Below are 16677 nucleotides of genomic sequence, written 5' to 3'. Positions count from 1 at the left end.
ATCCAGCTCTATTATTCTTTTAACACCAAGTGCCCAACTGATTTTAATTTTAAAGTTTTACTTGACTGTATATCAGCCATTAAGGCCTGGATGGCAGATAATTTCCTGCAGTTGAATAATGAAAAAACAGAAGTACTCATTGTAGCCCCCGAAAACATTGTTCCCAAGGTGATAGACTGTATTGGGCCACTCAAACCCAACGTGCGTCCTACCCTCTGAAACCTTGGCGTCTACTTTGATCAGTCAATGCACCTTGACACTCACATCAAATCAGTTACCCGGTCATGCTTTTTCCACCTCAGAAACATCGCCAAGCTCAGATCCATATAGTCTCATACACAGAACTGGAACTCATTATTCATGCATTTGTCTCTTCACGCCTGGACTATTGCAATTCTCTTTTTACCTGTTTAAACAAAACCTCCATGGACCGCCTCCAACTGATCCAAAACTCTGCAGCCAGACTTTTAACTCATTCACCGCCACCAGGGGGCGCCAAAAGTCCCAGACCGCCACCATATATCTTTTATTTTATTTTATATATTATATTTAAATTTATTTTATTTTATTAATTTTTTTACCATGTTATAAAACACGAAAAACACGTCCTTGGCGCTCCAGGACATCATGAAAAAGAAGTTAAATAAGTCCTTGGCGACCATTGAGTTTTAACCAGGTCCAGCAGACGCTGCCACATCACGCCAGTCCTGGCCTCCTTGCACTGGCTCCCGGTGAATTTCAGGGTCCAGTTCAAGGTCCTGGTGCTCACTTTTAGAGCCATGCATGGTCAGGCCCCGGGTTACTTAATTGACCTGGTGCCACGTTATGTGCCCAGTAGAGCCCTCAGGTCTGCAAAACAGGGTCTATTAGACCCACCCTCCACCAAACTGAAGACAAAAGGTGACAAAGCTTTTCAGGCTGTAGCAGCCAAACTCTGGAATGCTCTTCCAATAGCCCTGAGATTTGCCCCCTCTGTGGACATTAAAAACAGCCTTAAAACGTTCCTTTTTGCACAAGCATTTGTAGATGGTTCAACCTGATTTTCCTGTTTCACCGTATATTTATTGATTCATTATGCTTGTATTGTCATTTTATTTGAATCGTACAGCAATTTGTATCTGCCTTGTTTTCCTTTTCTTGTATTTTATTGCATCATGTAAAGCACTTTGTGGTTTTGTTATGCGTACACACCCATGGTACTGTGCCAAGAGAACTCACAAATCAACAAACCTAACCTCCCACGGGACAGCACACCTAAACCTAACCGTAACCCTCTCCCAACCACACACACACACACACACACACACACACACACACACACACACACACACACACACACACACACACACACACACACACACACACACACACACACACACACACACACACACACACACACACACACTATTTTTTATTTATTAAGGGACCAAGAAGTCACTTATTGTTTTTGTGTTTGTTTTTCTTCTCCTTCTTCTGCCAAAAATAGCTGTTCTGGCTGAAGTCGGTTTTCGCGAAACTTGTCAACATGGTAGAGGGCCATGCCAAACGGTGACTATGCGAAGCCCATGACGATTGGCCAAATGGTGGTGCTATAGCACTCAATTGAAAATGCAAACTTTGAACGTGCATATCTCATGAACCGTTTGACCGTTGGCAATGACACTTTGATACAGCGCGATTTCTTTCTACGTCCGTGATTAGACATGGTAACGCCCCGCCTGCCTCTGAGGTGGTGGAAAGCCTGGGTGAGGTGAACTTTGGACCTATACGGACAACAAATCGTAGTACATTTTGTTTAAGTGAAAAAATGAAGTTTTCATGAGCCAATGAAAATTGCTGGTTTGTGAAAATTCTTCTTCTGCCTCTAATACATACATGCAGCGTCATATGCTTATGTCACTTATGTCACACAGTATAGTAGAGGGTCATGCCAAATAGCACTGGAAGCAGTCTTACTCCAATTGGCCAAAGGGGGGCGCTATAGCAACTTTTTGAAAATGAAACCTTTGAACAGTCATAACTCATGCCTTGTTGGCCAAAATTCATGGAACTTGTTTCCACATGTTCCTTGACTCATGGGGAACACATCTGTCACTTTGACATTAAGCTCCGCCCTCATATTTTCCACCATTTTGAAGACATCTCACCCCCGAAAGTGAAGACATCTCACCCCTGGTGAGTTGTCCGGACGTTCGGGGTGAGATGTCCGGACAACTCACTTGGAGGGGCAAAAAGGGTGAGTTGTCTTGTTACCGTTACCATTATGTAACCTTTATATTTGACATTGTGATATTTGGTAGCTTGAAATAGACTAGATGCTTCCACTATGTCTGACAGCTATCGTTTTGGTACAGTCTTGTAGGAGTGTAATAAATAATCAACTTTATCAATACTAAGTACTTGCATTGTATTTAGCAATTTTAAGAATACAAAAGAAAAAGAGGGGTTTAATTACTTTTCCATTCAATATCGCTACACTTGGTCTAACGATAAATGTGTGTATTCTCTGTGTTCATGTCAAGGTGCGTTTGTCCATATGTCCATACGTGTTACATGTGTCCATGTATTTCCCAGTGTGTTTATTTTTATGTGTTTCACACAGATATAATTTCTTTGTTAAATAGTTACTGTCCGATTTTAAATCATTGAATCGTATTGTATCGCCATGAATGAACCAATACGTCCATGTATCGAATCGTCAACCATGTATCGTGATACGTATCACTGTTAAAATAATGATATAGTTACACCCCTACTGTAAAGACTGAGGCCCTCATTTATCAATCGAGTGTAAAATCTGCCCCAAATTCGAGTGTAGGATTCGTAGTACACCCACGTCGGGTCGGCATTTACAAAGTGATCGCAGACAGCTGTTTCTTCCTTAATTTCGTTCGGACGTTTATAAATGTGACGGCTGAAATCTATCTGGCACGCCCTATGAAATCAAGCCTCGCCCTCGTTTTTGCGACATGAACAACTGCAATACGACCTGGAAACCATGGATACAGGAAAAACGTACTGCCCGCCTCACCCCCCTCTCTCATACACACACACACACACACACACACACACACACACACACACAACTTGCAAGCCCAACTAACTGGTGTGTTGTATCTTAAATAAATAAAGAACGAACACCTGCATGAATTAAATAATTCCCTCTCACCTGTTTCCCTCTCACCTCGCTTGCCTTTCTGTCATGTCCACGCACGCACGCACGCACCTCAAGGCTACATGACACATCGCATCGCCATGAATGGAATACGTTTGTAGGCCTATAATAATTTTACCCATTCGTGCGCAGTGCACGGCGAAGGCGATCAGTGAGACTGCGCACTGCTGTGATAAGTCCTGTGGGTGAGTCAGTGATGCCTGCATGAGAGATAGGCTACCATGTCGTCAAGGCAGTCATAATCAACGTTTATGGAGTGATTTGATCATTGATGAACGAATCATAAACATATGGATGAAGGTTTGCATGTGTGCCGGTATGTGCTGGCCTGGGCTGGCGACGCACGCCTCCCGACCCCCGAAAATGATCTCGCTTTTATCTGAACTGTCAAAGCGCTTATTTAAATGGTGAATGATTAAGCCCCTTACGCCTATAGCCTGCTACAATTGCAAATAGGCAAGCTGTATGATTGTCATTGTCACTTGGAAATAAAGGCGTGCAGTCCATGTGCCTTTTTTTTAAAATAATATCACAGTGATTCTATAGGCATCTGATGTCACGCTCATGCCGCATGCGATGCGCTCCCAAATCATCTCACAAGTGCGCTCGCATAACAAGGCCAGTAAAGCACTGTTTGATTAAGCACAAACTAATACATTGTAAACATGTTATATTGTTTTTAATTGCGCGATTTTAATTACTTGTAAAGTTGGAAATCTCTCTTTTTCTTTTTCTTTTTACATGTATATACATACAGTTTTATATTAACATTTTAGGAGTGAAAACATATGTTTAGATGCCTGTGACAGCGTGTCAGCAGTTCAGACAATGCTGCTCCGCTGTTCTACGACAGAAAAACAGGTGAGGACAAAGCGTACGACAGCTCCCGACCAGACGTGAGTTTTGTCCTGGCTCAAGTTCAAAATCAAACGTTGGCGCAAATGGTAAATGCCGAAAATTGCGGTAATTTCGGCGTACACCCATATTTTGGCGTACGCACGGTTGATAAATGAGGGCCTAAGGCTCTGGGGCCGTCGCCCCCCCCCCCCCCCCCCCCCCGCCCCCAGCCCCTCCCACCCCTCACTGGTGCAAAATCGGGTAGGAAAAACGGGGAAGCGTCCGGCCCGGACCCACCCTGGAGGGGCAGCAGTATCATTCTAATATTGCATATGACCACCTGAGTCATAGAACTGACACTGCCTGCTTCATTTAACAACGCAATATGATATTTTTTTTGCCCCCTCACAAATCTCAATTGACCCCTCAGTCATTTCATCCTGCAGCCGGCCCTGCGTCACTGACACCAATGATTGTGTCATTGAGTGCAGGTGCATGTGGATCCTATTCCAGACCAGCCAATCATTCATGATGCAGTAATCCTTTCAAAAGCAAGGACTATTATGCAGCCAACACTTCCGTGTTCAGCTTCTGTTCAACTTAACTGTTGCAATAAAATACGTTTAGCCAATGAAATACAACCACCATAAGGACTACTATCTGTAGGGAGTAGACCTCTAGACCTACTGCATTCATTTTAAAAAGCTTTATACCCTGTATAACATTTAATGACAGCTCTTTTACACAATGCTGTACCCCCTCCAACTGTATACTTTCCCCATTTTCAATTGTTTAATTGTATTTTGACACTTGCTTTGGCGATGTAAATGTATTTTCTCATGCCAATAAAGCCATAAAGCTACTTTGAATTGAATTGACTAAAACTGGAAGACACACTGAGGACATCTAGTGGACAGCCAGGGGAACACACAAGGTATTGACAGTGAGAAGTCCAGTCCAGAAATCCAACAAATAATGAAACTATAATCAAACCTGAAGGTATTTTATAAATAAATAAATAAATAATCATGTTGAGAGTTAGACCTGTGGGTCCCCCCACAGGTCTGGACCCACAGGTTGAGAACAATTCGATATGCACGACTTTTAGTAAAAGACTTTCATAAATTATGAAAAACACTTCACATCACAGAAGCACATATAGATGGGAACTATCTGGAAGGGGGAAGGAGAATGTAGAGGGAACACAGATACAATATACAAAAGTGCATGATTGTTTGTCCTTTCTCAATTATGTGCATCTGCATAGCCACGCTGACTTTCTGTTGTAGTGTTGGGGTGAACGAGGTAGAAGCAGTTGTCTCAGGGGCACTATAGTCTCTCAAGACCGAATATTTGACGATGGGATTCTCAGATTGCAGGGGCACAGACCATGGCTGTGCCCCTGAGACAACCCCGGTCGCCGTCTCTCTCTAGATGTCACCACACTTGTGTGTTCTGTTGTTCATTACATTCTTTAGTTGCTTGTTTGTCATGGCAATAACCAGTCGTGACAAATTGCAAGACACATGAATCACAGAGATAAAATACCTTCTTGCCCTTTTTTTTTTAACAACATGAATTATATGTTTCTACTTTCTAGCCATTACAAAAATGATGTCAGTCAAATATGGAGTGACGGCAGGACAGTGGATCTGAGATTATAAATTTACAAAATGTGAAGAAATATTCACAAAAGCAAGAATATTTACAATTATGTGAAAACCAACATTTTTACTTAAGCATGTGCGAGCACACACACACACACACACACACACACACACACACACACACACACACACACACAGCCACACAGCCCAACAGTTGGAGGAATTCAGCATAAAAAACATAAGGGTCCCGGATTCCAGGGGTCCAATCAAGGGGGTCAGCTAAATGATTGACAGTTGGGAAGCAAATGGACCCTTACTCAGAGTGTACTAATGAAACAAAATGGGCTTTTGATTTCATTTATACATTATATATGTTAAATTAAAACAGGGTTTTACAGTGTAAAAAGGGTCCTGCCTCTTGATACGGTTCCATGGGTGGAGGTTTAAGTCCAGCTCCAGACAGGAGGTGTCTGAGATCTTAGGGGATCCTTTGTGTTTCTTGGTCCCGGAGAAGAGTTGAATATTGCACCTCTGGCATGATCAGCTTGAGGCAGTGCTTCTGGTCCTGGCTAGACGACACATGGCTATCCGGCAGGTCGTAGCCCAAGATGTCGACATGGTTGCCGGGCTGCCAGGGCCGCAGTTTCGCGTTCTTGATCTGCGATGCCGAGCGGAGCTGCGGCGTCTTGTCTCCAAAGCAGCTCTGCATCAGCCTCTCCTGGGCCTGTCGCATGAGGTTCAACTCCTCCGCCACGAAGGCCGGACCGAGGGCCGCCAGTTTCCGCCAAAGCGAGGTGTTGAAGTGGTCATAGAGCTTTGCGTCCAAGTAGTTCCAGGAACGCATCTTGGCGGTGAGGCCCGGTGAGAGGCTAAGCTTGGAGCCATCTGCGCGCATGTTGAGCTTGACATACAAAACGTCTTCCATGTCCCAAGACAGCAGGTGGCGGAGCAGAACCAGCGATTCGTCAAAGTGCTCTGCGATCATCACCAGGGAGAAGGAGCGTTCCACCTCCGCCACAAAGTCACGGATGTATGCCGCATCTGTCTCCGGACGGTCCTTGTCACCGCCCAAGTCGAAGGTCAGGGCGTTGCGGGCAGCCATGATCGGTTCGTTCGGCCGGTAGTACCGCTGGGGATCCTCCATGAAGACCTCCAAGGAGGGAACGTTCATGAAACTCTGACACTGCTGTTTGAAATAAGTGAACATCGATTCAAACATGGAGGCTGGCTCTCGGAGAATCGTGATGTATACGGTGTTTATCGGCATGACCCTTCGCACCTGCAAGATACAATTTTTATTATCATATGTACAGTAAAACCACAGATGTTTTCACAACGGATGTGCCGCATGTGGAAAGTTGCAGTTAACGTCTGTGGAGAATGTGTGAAGAATGCCTGAAAGAGTGCAAACTGACTCAGTGAATTTGTTTTTACGTCCACAGACCCGTCCAGGACAGGGATTGCACACACACAAACCCAGGAAAAGTTTTTCTAGTGTCCTAAACATCATTAAAATAAGATCAGGTTGTGTCAGGGGTGAAGTGGCCCTTTAAGTAATCAAATATCGGGGTGGGGGGCGGGAGAATTCGGCAGGTGTAGGCTGGGGTTGCCAATGCCATAGCAATCAATTGGCTCAGGCAGAGCCTGGAAATTGGACAGGTGTGGGGACTGACCAGGTTTCCTTATCCTAGATTAATTTTAAACTATATTTAAGTATATGTGAAGGAATCACCTCCACAAACAGACCTAAGCTCTTCCTTCACCGACTATTAGTAAAATAGTTACATTTACACTGTGAGTTAAAAATGTATAAATCAACACTGAGACACTTTAAGTCTACAATGGACAGCAATGTTTGTATCTTTGACTGATACAAACTCAAAACAATAATGACAATGCTTCCAAATGTAAAAAGTATGCACCTCAGCGTGGTTGAAGCGCATGTGGTTGGTGATGATGTTGGCTGGCAGGGTGCCTGGATGGACGAAGCGGGTGTTGAAGGAGCGTGGGTAGCAGAATAGGTGGCCACACTCCTTTATGGGGAACGCCACAGTCAGCTTGTGGAGCTCGGCAAAGCGGAACAGTATGTTCTGCATGGTGCTGCTGCCCGTCTTGTGGGTCTTCATGAAAACCACGTTGGTCTGTTTGGGCTTCAGGACTGGGGTTGGCTGGGAGTGGTTGGTTGAGACTGGCTGAGAGTGGTTGGTTGAGACTGGCTGGGAGTGGTCGGTTGAGACTGGCTGGGAGTGGTCGGTTGAGACTGGCTGAGAGTGGTCGGTTGAGACTGGCTGGGAGTGGTCGGTTGAGATTGGCTGAGAGTGGTCGGTTGAGACTGGCTGGGAGTAGTCGGTTGAGACTGGCTGGGAGTCGTTGGTTGAGACTGGCTGAGAGTGGTTGGTTGCGAATGGTGGTAGAGAATGGTGAGATGGTGCAAAGAGGCTCAGGTGGAAGGCATCCATATACCTGGAAGGGAGAGCATTTACATTTAATTAATTAACTTATAATATGTCTGCCAGACGTATTATGTGTCCTGTCGATAGGATGGTTTTCTGTGTACAGTTGGGACCTCAGGTGTTTTCTTGGTGATATGTTGTTCTTTATGGTTCTTTTTGTATTGAACTGATTGTCGTTCAGACTGTGTGGTGTTGATTTTTCAATTCAAAGGAGCTTTATTGGCATGAGAAAGCGTCAAAATGTAATAAAAACCGTTGAAAATGGGGAAAGTAATAGTATATACAGTTGGAGGGGGTGCAGCATTTTGTAAACGGCTATGTCACATTGTGTCATTATATACGTATGTTATACTGTAGGAATCGTTTTTGCAACAAATAACCATTGTACAGACTTTTGAGTCACGTCACTTGATTCGATTGAAAGTCCTTGTCCAACTCTTCTGATTGGTCGATATGTCATAGTTTCTATCATTTGCCATAACTTCTGAACAGTTTTCGTAGAGAGTCATGAGTTGCCTCACTGTACTCGGTTGAAAATCCTCCCAGTTCTAATTGGTTCTAAATTTACAAGCGTGTCACAATGTGACGGTGAGTCGGTGACCTAGTAATTTGGGTATTTTTGGCAATTAGGGATGATATTACCAAATTAAGGATTTAGTTTAGTCATAGACTTGAATACAATTTTAGTCATATTTCAAGTCATGTTAGTCATGTTTTAATTTGAGTCTACTTTTACTAAATATCATGTGATTTTAGTTGACTAAATCTACATTTTATTTTGGCGTCGTAATGCTTGATTTTACACTTGGTTGCATTGTGAGATTGTAGATCTGCTATTTTATACTTTGATCTATTTTTCTTTTTAAATGAAATTGAAAATACATTAGTCTTAGTTTTAGTCATCATAGCTTAGTTTTTTTTTAATTTTCATTTCGTTTTTGTCTGTGAAAAAGTTGACGAAATGTTTTGTCATAGTTTTACTATGACTGTGAATGACAAGTTGTTCGTTGCAGGAGCGCAGTGTGGTCACTCACCCTCTCAGCAGGACGGCGAACGTGCTGACAGCCACTAGAACCAGGAAAACCTTCCGTAACATCTCTGTCTCACTGAGCCTGTGGGAGGAAGACGAAATATAATTCACAGAGCTTACAGTATATGTCACAGCTCAGTGCGGCCGGTGTTCAATCCCCGGCCGGGTCATACCAAAGACTCTCAAAACCCAGTGCCTCCCTACTTGACACTCAGCATCAAGGGTTGGATTCTGGGTAAGTCCCTGCGACATACTATAGCGTCATGTCCAGGGGGTGTACTTGTACATCAAGCTGCCGCACACTACAGAAACAGGAGATAGGCTCCTGCCCTCCTATGGGCCTCATGGCTCGACAATGCTACTTATATGTCACAGTGGGCGTAGAGCAATCGTCTCTCCAGGCTATGTAGCTGGATCCCAATTCGTTAAAATCGAGTTGCAAATGAGTTGGGCTGGATTCATTGCAAGCATACCACTAGGGGCGAGCCCAACCCGTTTGCGATTGTTTTTGAAAACCTTATGCCCATACCTAACACCATGCCAAAAATCAAAAACTTAAATCCCAGTTTATAGGCATTTTAAGCATTTTAAGCTCACGGCAGCCACCGTGGACGCCATCTTGAAAATGATGCCTTTCCAGGAGTTATTTTTCCCCAATTCTTTAGTATGTTATTTAGCATATCCAATACTAATAGAATCCATTGGAAAATCTCTTTTATCAAATATTTTGTTTTTTAACCATATACTTTAATTTTAATTCATTGCAAACAGACCACTATGGGGCGAGCCCAACTCGTTTGCAATGGTCTTTGAAAACCTTATAACCATACCTAACACCATGCCAAAAATCAAAAACTTGTCACCAAGTGCACAATCTTGTTGATTTTGGACGAATTGGGACCCAGCTAATGGGTATGGTTATTGTTGTGGAATTCTGGATCAATCAGCAATCGATGAGGCAATAGAGGATATGCGCATGCATAAAGTGAATGGCAGATCGAGTGGCAAATCGAGTGGCAAAGTGAGTGACAAAGTGAATTTAATGTTGTTTAAAGTCATTTAATGCAATCAAATAGGACTTTTCTGTTTGGATGTATGGGCTGTCAAGGCCAGAAAGTAGGTTTTTGCCACTCAGTAGGCATTCCCGCATAACTTCCAGGTATGATGATGATGTCACGCATATACCCTCCATATAGGAGTCGAGACAATATTCTAGCTGTGATGGTTATGTTTTTAATGTACATCTAATACATAATACATCTAATAATGTACATTTAATGGGCAACTTTGATGATGGAGAGGGCCACTATATTTCCACACTCACTCTCTAGTCTAGGGCCATCTATTACTGTCGTAGCAAAAATAGGCGATCTACAAGCTCAAAACGCGTTGCAGTGCGAATTGAAATCTTGCCTTTAATTCAAATGCCTTTAATTTTACTTATGTTGAGCAATGAGCTACTAATTTAGACTGAAGTAATAACAGCGGGTCATGTTTGCATGTTGTGGAATTGTAACAGCTGAAACCAATAATATATCAGTATTCTGATATTAACCTGAGGGCCACATTAAGTGAAGGTGGGGGCCGCATGTGGCCCCCGGGCCGCCAGTTGCCCATGTATGATGTACATGATATCATGGGGAGAAGTAGGCCTACAATAAACTCAGGAGGACGGTGGTAGTTCTGCCAAGGTGCACAGGGATCAGACCATAGTTATACTGTAGCTGCTTCAAGAACAAGTTGAACCATAACAAGATAGTACGTGTTACGGTCCGCTCCTCGGACCGTGGACTTTTGCCTGTCCTTATTTCGGTTTTGGACGTATTACGATATGTTTCTGTCATTTCAGTATGTTCTGTATTGGTCATGTGTCCTGTTCTGTTTGGTTTTGGCTTTCTATTCTGTTAGAACACATGGTTTGACACAACATTTGTGTTGTACGGCTTTCGGCTGTGTTTCGACTGCCCCCCACCCCCTCATACAACACCAATGTTGTGTCAAACCATGTGACTCCCATTGGAAATGCACTTGCATCAGTCAATACGTCTCATGCATCAGCTATACATCAATCTGTTGTGAAGGTGTGAGTCAGGCCTTAGGCCTTAGGCCTGCCGAAAGCCGTACAACACAAATGTTGTGTCAAACCATGTGACTTCCATTGGAAATGCATTGGGGCAAGATGTAAACAAACCCTTTCATACATCTAGCATGCATCAATGTTGTATGCTAGATGCGAAGGTGTGAGTCAGGCCTAGTCCTCCAGCCTGTCCTAGTGTTGATTGTATTTTGGTTTCACCTGTGCCCTATTATCCTGCATCTATTTAAGTCCTGTGTTTGCATTGTGTTCTGGTTGGTTCGTACTAGTTCCCTGTTGGGTGAGTCTGTCCTGTATTTGTATTCTGAGAGACCTGTTATTTAACTTCCTTCTTTGCCCATTCGTGGATCATTCTAAGTTTACTTGTTCTGCCTGCTGTGTCCTGCTTTTGGGTCCTCATCCGTACTCACTCTTTACAGTAGGGGTGTAACTATATCATTATTTTAACAGTGATACGTATCACGATACATGGTTGACGATTCGATACATGGACGTATTGGTTCATTCATGGCGATACAATACGATTCAATGATTTAAAATCGGACAGTAACTATTTAACAAAGAAATTATATCTGTGTGAAACATTTTAAAAGTAAACACACTGGGAAATACATGGACACATGTAACACGTATGGACATTATGGACAAACGCACCTTGACATGAACACAGAGAATACACACATTTATCGTTAGACCAAGTGTAGCGATATTGAATGGAAAGGTAATTAAACCCCTCTTTCTTTTGTATTCTTAAAATTGCTAAATACAATGCAAGTACTTGACTGATTATTTATTATATGGTTACACTCCTACAAGACTGTACCAAAACGATAGCTGTCAGACATAGTCTATTTCAAGCTACCAAATATCACAATGTAAAATATAAAGGTTACATAATGGTAGCCATAATAATAGCAATATAGTTTAATGAATAATTCTTCTGCACTATATTATACACAATGCAAAGATACGGACCAGATCTAGCCAATGGGTGTCAATCTAGCACTACACTTAACCCTTGCACTACACTCACAACTTGGTTCCCTCTCCACAAATGTCACTCCTGCAGCCCGTAACCTGGGGGTGATTTTTGATTCAGACCTCTCTTTCAATAAACGGATAACAACAGTCGCCCAATCCTGTTACTTCCAGTTAAGGAACATCGCAGAAATCAAGCCATTCCTTTCAGCCCCGGACCTCAAAACGGTTATTCACGCCCTCATATCATCACGTCTCGATTACTGCAATTTCATCTACTCTGGCCTTAAGAAAATTACATCCCGTGTACAGTTAATACAGAACTCTGCTGCTCGTCTACTGACTAACACTAAGAAACGGGACCATATACGCGGTGGCCGAACGGATTGCGGAGCGGTCTTGATACGGGAAGGTCGCCAGTTCGAATCAGCGGTCCGACACGTTAAAATTACCACCGCTGAAGTGCCCTTGAACAAGGCATTGAACCACTACGATGAAATGTTCTATGAGCAGGGCCTGGCTGGAAACAAGTTCTTGAGCTTAGCCCAGATACCCTGGGTAAATATAGTAATCATTTCATTTCATTTCACACCGATCTTCACTGGCTGCATGCCGGTGAGCGCCAGATGTGATTTTAAAATTCTACTTATTACGTTCAAAGCCCTAAATGGACTGGCCCCTATCTACATCCGTGAAATGCTGTCCCTCACTAAATCCGGGCGCATCCTTAGATCCTCGGATAAAGGTGGTTGCACACTGGACGCGTTTTTCGGAAAACCGATGGAGAAACGCCGCTAAAAATCTGAAAAAACGCGCTCGGTGTGTGGGGACCTTAAGGCCCTCCTGGATGTCCCTCGGACAAACCTAGTTACCCGGGGTGATCGGGCTTTTGGCGCTCGGGCACCTAGACTGTGGAACGCACTGCCAGTGCACATAAGGGTAGCGTTTGAAAACCCACACAGTGTTTTTTAACTGTTCTATACATTCTTGTTATTGGTTTTTGTGCCATTTTCATTTTGTTTTTGTTTGTTGTTTCTGCTTTTTTTAATCTTGCTCTGTGCAGCACTTTGGAACTATGTTTTGAAAAGCGCTATACAAATAAAGTTCATATCATATCATATCAATCCTTCCATCTGGCTCATTACCAGTGTAGCGGGGCAGACAACATGCAAATTACAGGTGAATCGTTCACTTGCGGATACAAGCACCAAAATTGGCACACATACTCCTTAGGGATTGCCCTTTTGATAAAACCATTGTGCCAAATAAAATTTCAAGATGGTGGCCATTTTTCAAGATGGCCGCCATTGAATATACAGTAATATTGCATTTCGTAATAAAATCCCATAGACTTGTCCTATTTGAATGATCTTGGTGTCAAATCATACATTTTTCACTATGTAGAATCCAAATTTGGACCCATGGACTTACTCACTGGCTTCCTTGTACCATATATCAGTCCCGGAATCTTAATATTCTGCTAAATTAGAGGTTTGTGTTATGTCTGACGTCTGACTCTGGTAAAATGGATGGATAGCGTATATATCTTAGTATTGTTAGGAGGTGGTTTAGTGTGTGTGTGTGTGTGTGTGTGTGTGGTGTGTGTCGTGTGTGTGTGTGGGGGGGGGGGGGGGGGGGGGGGGGGGGGGTAATGTAATTGCTCAACAGAGCGGATGTCAACGTACAGCCAGGGCACACTGGTGTGAAACTCAGCATGGAGTTCAGTATCAGCTGAGTAATCAGTTTGGTGTATAATGACTTTAGTGTCCCAAATGTTGTCTAATAAGCCCTGCATCTTTTAGCTAGTGTAAATTACATGTAGTTTACCATGTATGATGTTTAGTTAGACAGTCGCGCCTGAATTCACAGGGTATGCCAGTGCGGGTGTAGCCGAGCCAAGGGTAAGGGTACATGACTTATTCATGGACTTACCCAGATGGTGTACAGATCGCACGGGGGAAAATGATACTGGAATGAACGATCGGGGCAAGGTGTAGATCATATATTTTATTGTCAAACCTAGTCGTATAGGCTATTCCATATACCTTATTGTGCATGATGGCCGTAAAAGGATAACCCCTCTGCCTGGTCAGAGTCACCAACGACCTGCTGATGGCAGCTGATAACGGCTCCCCCTCCCTCCTCATCCTCCTGGACTTGTCAGCCGCATTTGACACAGTCGACCATACCATCCTCCTCAACCGACTCCACTCCACTATAGGACTCACCGACACTGCACTAAACTGGTTCACCTCATATCTCACTGACAGAACCGAGCGCGTTTCCCTGGGAGGTGTTCACTCACGATCACACCCTGTCACCTGCGGCGTACCCCAAGGTTCCGTCCTCGGCCCCACCCTTTTCACTCTCTATATGCTCCCCCTTGGTCGTGTCATCAGCCGGCATGGGATATCCTACCACTGCTACGCTGATGACACCCAACTCTACCTCAGGACAGTCCCCACCCCCCTCTGCCCCCCTGTCATCACCATCATCACCATCATCCACACTGACCACCTGCCTTGAGGAGATAAAGGCGTGGATGACTGATAACTTTCTCCAACTCAACAGCTCCAAGACAGAGGCCATTCTCATCGGCACCCCACACCAGGTCAAATCATCCCCAATAACCAGCATCACCTTCTCCACCCAGGACCTCCCCCTCTCACCTGTAGTCACCAACTTGGGTGTAAAAATGGACCCCCAACTGACCTTTGACCCTCACATCAAACACCTCTGCAAAACCTCATTCTTTCACCTCCGAAACATAGCCAGACTCCGTCCCACACTCACCCTGCCAGATGCAGAAAAACTTGTTCACGCCTTTGTCTCCTCAAGGCTTGACTACTGCAACGCACTTCTCACCGGGATCCCTAGCAAGAGCATCCAGAGGCTCCAGTACATCCAGAACAGTGCTGCTAGGATCCTGGTGAGAGTGCGGAAATATGATCATATCACACCCATACTCCATTCCCTTCACTGGCTTCCCGTCTCCTCCAGGATAGAATACAAGGTCTGCCTCCTCACCCATCAGTGCATCCACAGCAACGCCCCTTCCTACCTGAAGGAACTCATTGAACCCCCAGCCTCCACCCGCTCCCTCCGCTCTGGAAATCTCTAACACACTCAAAACCACCAAAACAAAACTCCGCACCATGGGGGACCGGGCCTTCTGTTCAGCTGCTCCTCGGCTGTGGAATGCCCTCCCCGACCACCTGAGAGCACCACAATCCGTGGACGCTTTTAAAAGGGGACTTAAGACATTTCTTTTTAACAAGGCATTTGGCCAGCTGGACCATTAGTTGCCCGGTGTGCTTTTAATCCTTTTAGCAGTATACCATGAAATGTGCTTTTTTAGTCATTTTATTTAATCATGCATTATTTTAAGATTATTTTTCTTATTCTTCTTCTTGTTGTAGCACTTTGAGATTTGTTTCAAATGTAAAGTGCGTTATAAATAAAAATTATTATTATTATTATTGATTCACTGAATACAGATAATGATCATATTGTGATACCTTGATTACTTACCATTCACCAAGATGTCAAATATAGATCCAGGACCACCTAAATTCAAGACTGACTGGAGCAAGTGTTGCTAAAGACTCACCTCATGCACGACAATCACAACAACATGATGGCTACACTATGATTGAATCACAACAACATGATGGCTACACTATGATTGAATCACAACAACATGATGGCTACACTATGATTGAATCACAACAACATGATGGCTACACTATGATTGAATCACAACAACATGATGGCTACACTATGATTGAATCACAACAACATGATGGCTACACTATGATTGAATCACAACAACATGATGGCTACACTATGATTGAATCACAACAACATGATGGCTACACTATGATTGAATCACAACAACATGATGGCTACACTATGATTGAATCACAACAACATGATGGCTACACTATGATTGAATCACAACAACATGATGGCTACACTATGATTGAATCACAACAACATGATGGCTACGCTATGATTGAATCACAACAACATGATGGCTACACTATGATTGAATCACAACAACATGATGGCTACACTATGATTGAATCACAACAACATGATGGCTACGCTATGATTGAATCACAACAACATGATGGCTACACTATGATTGAATCACAACATGATGGCTACACTATGATTGAATCACAACAACATGATGGCTACGCTATGATTGAATCACAACAACATGATGGCTACACTATGATTGAATCACAACAACATGATGGCTACGCTATGATTGAATCACAACAACATGATGGCTACACTATGATTGAATCACAACAACATGATGGCTACACTATGATTGAATCACAACAACATGATGGCTACACTATGATTGAATCACAACAACATGATGGCTACGCTATGATTGAATCACAACAACATGATGGCTACACTATGATTGAATCACAACAACATGATGGCTACACTATGATTGAATCACAACAACATGATGGCTACAC

The 16677-nt window shown here is 43.5% G+C and overlaps 1 protein-coding gene across 1 annotated transcript; it reads right to left on the bottom strand.

Annotated features, from left to right (window-relative positions):
* Nucleotides 1-4999: 4999 nt before the first annotated feature.
* Nucleotides 5000-14581, bottom strand: LOC306925125 (galactose-3-O-sulfotransferase 3-like; the record flags this gene model as incomplete). The annotated part of the gene is made up of 4 exons (XM_079503807.1): nt 5000-6898; nt 7542-8082; nt 9107-9184; nt 14508-14581. The coding sequence occupies 4 exons, from the start codon at nt 14579-14581 to the stop codon at nt 6098-6100; spliced, it is 1494 nt and encodes a 497-aa protein (XP_079359933.1). The 3' UTR covers nt 5000-6097.
* Between the last annotated feature and the right edge of the window lie 2096 nt (nt 14582-16677).

This window comes from Electrona antarctica, assembly GCF_951216825.1.
Source record: "Electrona antarctica genome assembly, chromosome: 6".
NCBI classification, from domain to species: Eukaryota; Metazoa; Chordata; class Actinopteri; order Myctophiformes; family Myctophidae; genus Electrona; species Electrona antarctica.
This window is presented reverse-complemented; position numbering and strand designations above follow the sequence as displayed.